This window comes from Malurus melanocephalus, unplaced genomic scaffold (genome assembly GCF_030028575.1).
Source record: "Malurus melanocephalus ecotype Western Australia unplaced genomic scaffold, MMel_1.1 scaffold_658, whole genome shotgun sequence".
Classification (NCBI taxonomy): Eukaryota; Metazoa; Chordata; class Aves; order Passeriformes; family Maluridae; genus Malurus; species Malurus melanocephalus.
This window is the reverse complement of record NW_026623890.1, coordinates 264,579-272,484: the sequence shown is the minus strand read 5'-3', so window position 1 is coordinate 272,484 and position 7,906 is coordinate 264,579. Positions and strand designations below refer to the sequence as shown.

Here is a 7,906-nt window from a genome sequence, read left to right as displayed (position 1 = left end):
GGACAGGGAGCTCAGGGACTCAGTCCGGGCTGTCAGCGCTGCAGGAACACCTCATTCCCGGTTTTCCTGGSGTTTCCAGGATCCTCCGTGCCGTGCTACCCATGAGTAATCCCCCGGCGATGCCGTTTGCCCAGGGTGGAGGTTCCTCTGCACACCCAGATGCTCCAAAGTCCAAACTGCCGCCCTGTTTGGGGCTGAACTCCGGGGAGCCGATGAGGATTCGCCCTGGGGCTCGTTCTGCCCGCAGTGGGATCCTTTTCCTCGCCATTCCCAGCGCCTCTCCAAAGGCTGCGYCCATCCCCAAAAATCCCCCAAATCCTCAGCAAAGCGATTAAACAGCGGGGGGGGTGAGGATGGGGCAGCGATTATCGCAGCGGCCACAGAGATCCCGATCCCACAGCGGGGGAAAAAGGACCCGTTTGGGAAAGAAAAAACAACCCCCAGGATGGGCAGGATCTGATCCACGGCTCCAAACGAGCCACAGCCGGGTCCCCAAGGAGCTGTGAGCTGGGCACGGGCCAAGCCTTGGCACTTGAGCTCATTAATTAATAACCCCGGTGTCATGGGCCATTTATCAGCTGAAAATATTAATAACTGCCAAAGCTCCTGGGACATCCGGCCGTTTGCTAGATTCCTGCCACTCCATCCTGCTCCCAGCTCCYGCAGACGCAGGAAACATTCCAGGTRTTTGTTCCYTGATCCCGCASCGGGGTCRGGAGATTCTCAGGAGAGAAAACARCCCTGGRWGTGTTTCAGGGGTGGGAAGGATGTTTGGAGCCACAAAAGGGGAACCCAGAGGGAATCTCCATCTCCCTCTGCCCCCCGACACGCACCTCGGGCACTTTGGCTGCTCAAGGTCCCTGAGCCGCCACCGAGAGGCCCCAGCCCTTCATTCAGAAGCAATAAACACGGCAATAAAAACACCCAGAAGCTCTGCCGGAGCCCCGGGTGCCCGCGGGCAGGGAGTTTCTGGCTCCTGCCGGCTCCTGCCAAGGAAGATTTGCACCTTTCGGAGCGCCCGGTGCTGAAGCAGCTCCCAGCTGTTCCATGCTGTTCTCAGGGAAATGCTGACATTTGGGAAAAAAACAAACAAACGAGGCGATTCTGCATTTTGAAGTGGAGGCTTCATTTGGAAGCGTTCCCTCCTCCTCCTCCTCCTCCTCGAGGTTGCTTGGATGCCTCCCCATCCCCATTAGCGCTGCAGATGGTCATTACAATGCTCAAAAATGAGCTTTAAAAAGCCCCAAGAACCGCAGCACCTCGAATCCTCCATCTGAGCGCTGCAAACGATCCGCCCGACGCCACTTTTTCCCAAAAATTGCGATGTTTCAAGGCAAAGCTTCTGTACCAGGGGGTGTGTGCATGGGAAGGGTCCTGGCCAGGGTGGGTTTGGCCCCACAGCCCCCACCCCACCGTGGCCTCCTGCTCCGGCTGCCCCAGCCCTGCAGGGTTCAGGCTGAATCACAAATTCAGTTTTTCCCCTCGGAGCAGCATCCAAGGTCAGCCAAGGTCGGTGAAAGCTCATCCAGCGCAAGCCCGGGCTCCGCTCGGCCGAATCCGACTGAATTCGCTGCCCGGGGGTTCCTGGTGAGCTCCTCTCCCTTCCCACGGGATCCAGCCCCATCCTGAGCCTCGAGGAAGAGGTTCATGATGGGTTTGAGAAGCACAGGCAGGGCAGGGTGGGGGAAGATCCCATCCCAATCCTGGGTCCATCCCTAGGGTCAGCCAGACAGGAGGGACAGCCACAGACATGTCCTGACAGTTCTTTTAGTCAGGAACCCTCTGGCACGGCTCCACAAAACCCAAAGCCCATCCCAGAAGTGTCAGAGACCTTTCCACCAGGCTCCATCGAGCACAAACCCCATCACAGACCCCCAAACCCCACAGTTTTGGGGTGAAGATGTATTTTAGCAGTGTCTGGAAACAGCCCAATGTTCCCCCTGCGCACCCAACAGCTGGCAGCCCTGAAATCGCCGCTCTAATCAGCTGTAAATCCTCAGAAGCACCCCAAGGATTAGAGGCAGATATTTGGAAATCCCACAGGATCCCGGGATGAGCAGAGGGACCGTGTCCTCCCACCCACGGAGCCACAGGTGGCCACGGTGGCACCCCTGGGGCCACCCCTGGCACCCCATTCTGCACCCTTTGATCCTTTCACACCACCCGGGGCTGAACCTGCCCATCCCAAAATCCTGGAGGGATTCTGGCAGCTCCGAGCSCTTCCCTGGATGCTGCAGAAGATCAAATTCCCGCGATTAATTCAATATTCAGAGGTGGATTTTGGTCAYGGAAGGGGATGAGGAAGGGTTGTCTGTCCCCACTGTCCCCACTCCAGCCATAGAACCCCACTGGTGACCGGGGTGGATCCTGAAAGGTTCAGGGAGGGGAGCCAGAGGAAGAGCAGCTCYCACTGACCCCACCAGTGTCACCAGAGAGGCTGCGGGACATTGCCAGCATTGCTGCGGGGTGACAGGTGACATTGTGACCTCCCTGGCAGCAGCGAGGCGGGAGCAGCCGCGCCAAGAGCTGAACGAAGCGGGGACGCCCCCGTCACCCACTGAGCCCCCCAAAATCACCTTTTCTGCCACCCTGCAGCTCCTGCGGACAGACAGACCCCGAGGGCGCGGACGGACGGAGCCAAATCCCGATTGCCGAATGCTCCCGGGCTCGGGATCGGATTAAAGTTCAGCGCGACGGCCGGGGCGGCTCGGAGTTTTCCAAGAACATTATTTAGCGCTCCGCAGCCATCCGTCCGTCCGTCCGTCCGTCCATCCATCCATCCATCCATCCATCCATCCATCCATCCATCCATCCATCCATCACGGGCTGACAGCCCCCTGGCATCATCCCCGGCCCCACGGAGAGGGATGGCACAGCCCGAATCTCAGTTTGCCGCCTGAGCAAAGCCCACCGCCGCCCCGTGCCTCAGTTTCCCCGGTGGTACAGCAGGGATGGGGCATTGGTCACAGCGAGGAGAGGAGGAGGAGGAGGAGGAGGAGGAGCCTGGGCTGCCGTCCATGACAAGGAGCTGCATCCCGCCACCCAGCCAGGCTGTCCCTCTGCTCCGGGCGGCGACGTGAGCTGGCAGCGGCTCCAGGAACGCGGGTGACACTCGGGTCCCCAGCAGGGAGGGCTCGGAGCCGTCCCCTCGTGAAGTGTCGCACGGAGCTTCGCCACGCACGGTGCCACCTGTCACCGGGCTGTCACCGGGCCCCCGTGGGCACCAGAGCCCCGCGTTTGGGGGTCCCGCGGCCCCGAGAGTGGCAAGGGGGGCTCGCAGGTTACAGACACAGCCCCCAGCCCTGCCAGGCTGCCAGCCCCGCGTTCCCGCTGCCGTTCCGGGGTACGGCCGCGCTTCCAGGCGCTCCCACGTTCAAACCCGGCTGGCTCAGCCTTCGTTAGGTAACACCGACTGTCCCTCTAATCCCTCGGAGCAGGGGAGCCTGGCAGGGACAGCGACACCGCTGTGCCACCCCGCTGGCCCGGGCACGGGCTCGGCTCCCGGGCTGTCCCCCGGCTCTGGCAGTGCCACCCCGCCTGTCCCTGGCAGTGCCACCCCCCTGTCCCCGGCAGTGCCACCCCGCCTGTCCCTGGCAGGGCCACCCCGCCTGTCCCTGGCAGGGCCTCCCGCCTTGGCGCAGCTCATGGGGCACCGGGCCACCCTGCAAGGACACCTCAGCCCGGGAGGGACCCAGGAACGCCGCCGGGATCTGTAGGATCCCAAAGAAACGCCACCGGGATCTGCAGGATCCCAAAGAAACCGGGGGGATCCGGGGAGACCCCGGGTAACYCAGGGGTGCCGTGGAGGAGTGGGGGCACTCAGGGCATCCCCAAAGACCTGCACAGAGGCAGAGGGGTCAAAGAAACACCGGAGAGACCCGKGGGGACCCCAGAGAGCCCAGAGGAAACGGGGAACACGGAGAGACTCAGGGGGACCCCAAAGCACGTGGAGGAAACGCGGCACCTGCAGGGACCCCAGAGAGCCTGGAGGAGATGGGGCACCCACGGGGGGTGCCACGGGGGAATCCTGAGAGGATGAGGCACCCAGGAGCACCCCAGGGAACCTGCAGGGGATGGGACACCCGGAGAGCCGCGGGGGCACCGGGAGGAGCCGGGGCAGGGGGTGCGCCCGAAGCGGCTGTGTCCCCGCGGGGCGGGGAGCGCTGAGCGACACCTCGGGGTGGGGGGCTCTCACCGATTTGGGTTTCTTCTTGGGGGCCAGGTTGTCGTAGAAARCCTTGGCTTCATCCCAGGGCCGGTCGGGCGCCCCGGCGGGCTCCGGTGGCTCCATAGCGCGGCGGCACCGGCGGGGCTGCTCCGTGCGCGGCGGCGGMGGCGGCTCCGCCAGTCCCGGGAGCTCCCGGAGCCGCGGCCGGCCCGGCGGAACGCGCTTTATAAGGCATCCCATGAAGCTCCGGGGTTTCAGTCCACCGGGACACGGATTAACCTCTTCGCGACCGAGCGTTCCACCGCCGCCGCCGCCGCCGCGCTCCCCGCGGTGATAGCGGGGTGTTGCGGGGAATTAAAGAGGGGATCCCCGCTCCAAAGCAGAGCCAGCCCTGGGGGCAGCGAACCCTCGGGAGAGAGGGGAAGGGGCTGGGGACAAAGGGGACATCGGCAGAGCCCCGGGAGGACACGGAGCAGGAGGGAATGGGGCACCCCTGGGGCTCTGCTCGGCCCAAGCCGCGGAGATTTGGGGTTTTTCCATCTCCGGAGAGCACGGGAAGAGCCGGCAGCTGGAGAGGATGGAGCCCCCAGGATGGTGGCAGCGCGGGGACAGAGGTGTGGTGGCACCCTGACCCGTGCCAGGGTGACCCGTGCCACGCACTCATTAAGGGAATTAATGTGGGTTTTAATTAGGGCTCTCCACGCCCGCGAGTGACAGTGGGAGCAGCAACAGAGCTGCGCGTTCAGCTCAGAACAAAAATTCCTCCCTCAGGGAGCAGRGGGGATCATCCAGAGAACAAAACCCATCATGTAGGAAGGGCCGATGATGGAGGATCTCACCCGGAACGGGGCAGCTCCGGGGGGAGGTCACAGAACAGGATTTTACCCAAATCCCTGAGTTTTAGCTGAAAACAGCCCTCCCTGGAACCCACAGCCCTGGGGACCCGCGTGTCCCCSTCCGTGTGACAGACCCGACACCAAACCAGACAGCAGAGCCAGGGGAGCTGTGCCTGGTGAATCCCAAACCTTTGGGGAATTCATCATTTCACCCTCACAGATTTCCCTTCCCCGGGGGCTTCGCAGCTGGGGAACACCTGAACCCGCTTTGGGGTGGCCCCTGGGGGAATCAGGATCTCCGAGGGCTATTCCTGGAGCTCTCCTCGAGCTTTTGAGCCGCTGCCCTTTCAGGCAGCAGCCCTGGCACGTCCCCAACTCCCCGGGGTGGCACAGCCTGCCCCGWTCCCTCTCTCGGAGCTGCGAACCCACACGCGCGCTCCTGGAAAGCTYCGCGGCCAAACGAGAGGTGCGGAGCTCTCCCCTCCTAAAAATACCCTCCCTGCCGTGATTCTGGCACTCTCCCATCGCCGTGCTCGGGTTGAGAGCGCGGGGATCTGCAGGATCGTCATCGTGGGATGGGGAGAGCCGGGAACCAACCCCATTGTCCCCAAGAGCCAGCCCCGCTGTCCCCAAGAGCCAACCCCGCTGTCACCGGGAGCCAGCCCAGCCCTGCCTGATCGATTCCAGGGAAGGATTAAAATTTGGTGAGAGCTCCTTAGCAACAGTCACCGCCCGTGCAGGCTGCTGGTGAGAGGAGAAAGGCCGGAGAAAAAAAATCTGTGCGGGGAAGATGGAGGGTGGAGGAAAGAAGGACAAAGATTCTGTGAGAGGTGAAGGCAGATGGAGCTGGGGACAAAGCCCTGAGGGACGGGCACTGATCAAACCCCATTTCCAGCACAGCCCAGGGATGCCCGGTCCTTCCCTCCCCACCCCAAAAGGAACATTCCCTCCCCCAGAGCTGCCTGCACCACTCAAGGGTTTCACCTCCATCCACTTTCAAAGTCTGTGCTGCCCCCAAGGGTTTCTCCAACCTTTGGGGTGTCACAGGATCAGTTGAGACCCCAAAACACTGCCCAGAAATGCAATGTTGTCACCTCACTGTCCCCAAAGCTTTCTCCATCCCTTGGGGTGTCACAGGTTCAGGCAAAACCCCAAAACGATGCTCAGGAGTGCGGTGCTGTCACCTCACTGTCCCCAAAGGTTTCTCCATCCTTTGGGGTGTCACAGGCTCAGCTGAGACCCCAAAACACTGCCCAGTAATGCAATGTTGTCACCTCACTGTCCCCAAGGCTTTCTCCATCCCTTGGGGTGTCACAGGTTCATGTGAGACCCCAAAACAGTGCCCAGGAGTGCGGTGCTGTCACCTCACTGTCCCCAAAGGTTTCTCCATCCTTTGGGGTGTCACAGGCTCAGTTGAGACCCCAAAATGATGCTCAGGAGTGCAGTGCTGTCACCTCACTGTCCCCAAGGCTTTCTCCATCCCTTGGGGTGTCACAGGTTCATGTGAGACCCCAAAACATTGCCCAGGAGTGCGGTCACCTCACTGTCCCCAATAAACCATTCTGGACACGCCACACATGGGGAACAGTTTATTTTTTCCATTAAAAAAATAGGAACGACTTCACCATCTCGTGACAGAAATCACAGCCACCGACACCACAACGTGCAGACAAAACAYGATTATTCCTGGCCTGGGGTGGGAGGGGTGGACACAGCCGGCTGGGAGCAGGGAGGAAGGAGACAGATTTGGTTTTTTGTGGCCTCAGAGCTTTGCCAGGAGGCTCAGCAGGTTCAGGAGCCACCCTCACCCTCCTCACAGCCCCAATCCCGCACCCAGCTGACCTCACAGCACCCAGAGCTGCCTTCTGTACCACAGTCCTGACCCTGCTGCCAATTTGGGACCCCGGGCATCACCTCGATGTCCAGGAATATCCAGGAATATCCAGAGGAATATCCAGGAATATCCAGGAATATCCAGGAATATCCAGAGGAATATCCAGGAATATCCAGGAATATCCACAGGAATATCCAGGAATATCCAGAGGAATATCCAGGAATATCCAGGAATATCCAGGAATATTCAGGAATATCCAGGAATGTCAGAAATGCCACAGAGCACTGCCAGGGATGTCACCCACCCACCTGATGAATGGTAGGTGGCTTTGGGATCGGACACTGGCCACATCCAGGGCTACCTTTGGATATTTCTGACCAACCCTGGCTGCTCCCGGCAGGAAAAGCAGAGGTGGAAGAATTAAGCTGGTGCAAGACCCTGCCCAGCACCCTTGGGAGCAGCCCTGACCCCTCCAGGGATCCCTTCCAGTGAAGAAGGGATCAGGAACTGCACTTGGGACACTTTTGAGCCTCCCTGGAGACATCACAAAGCCATGAAGGGTGGGGGAACGGCAGAAAGGGCATGGATTTGGGATCAGGGAATGGGCCAGGGGTGGAAAGCAGGGAGAAAGCATCAGGGATGGTCAGCACTGGTCAGCCAGGACACAGCAGTGGCCGCAGGGAGAGGTTGGTTGGGCTGACGGTGTGGGGTTTGGGGTGTGGGCTGCCCGGGGTGCAGCAGGAACAGAATGTGGCTCATGCCTGGGGCCAAACGGGGRAAAAACGGGGATCAAAACCATCACAGGGGGCAGAGTTTGGCCKCAGCCAGTCCAGCCCGGAGCGCCAGGGCTCTATTTCTGCATGTCACACTGCAGGAGCAGCACGATGGACGGGTCACTCTTGGCCGCCTCCTTGAACTCCTCCAGGGAGATCTGGTCRTCCTTGTCCTTGTCCATCTTTGTGAAGATTTTGTCCACTCGCTGCTGCGGCGTCAGCCCGTCCTGGTTCATCCTCATCATGATCACAGTCCCCACCATCTTGTAAATGGCCTGGAGGGAGATGAGAGTGG

General features: G+C 60.9%; 2 protein-coding genes across 2 annotated transcripts in view; both read right to left on the bottom strand.

Moving 5' to 3' along the window:
- The window catches only part of NT5C1A (5'-nucleotidase, cytosolic IA), a 9,420-nt gene extending 5,052 nt beyond the window's left edge, over positions 1 to 4,368 (bottom strand). Inside the window, exon 1 of the mRNA XM_057383779.1 lies at positions 4,196 to 4,368. Coding sequence (XP_057239762.1) covers positions 4,196 to 4,291 — 96 coding nt within the window. The 5' untranslated portion in view covers positions 4,292 to 4,368. The remainder of the gene's footprint in view (positions 1 to 4,195) is intronic.
- A 2,493-nt stretch (positions 4,369 to 6,861) lies between these two features.
- The window catches only part of HPCAL4 (hippocalcin like 4), a 5,061-nt gene continuing 4,016 nt past the window's right edge, over positions 6,862 to 7,906 (bottom strand). The window contains exon 3 of the mRNA XM_057383773.1: positions 6,862 to 7,886. Within this exon, the coding sequence (XP_057239756.1) occupies positions 7,689 to 7,886 (198 nt within the window). The 3' untranslated portion in view covers positions 6,862 to 7,688. The remainder of the gene's footprint in view (positions 7,887 to 7,906) is intronic.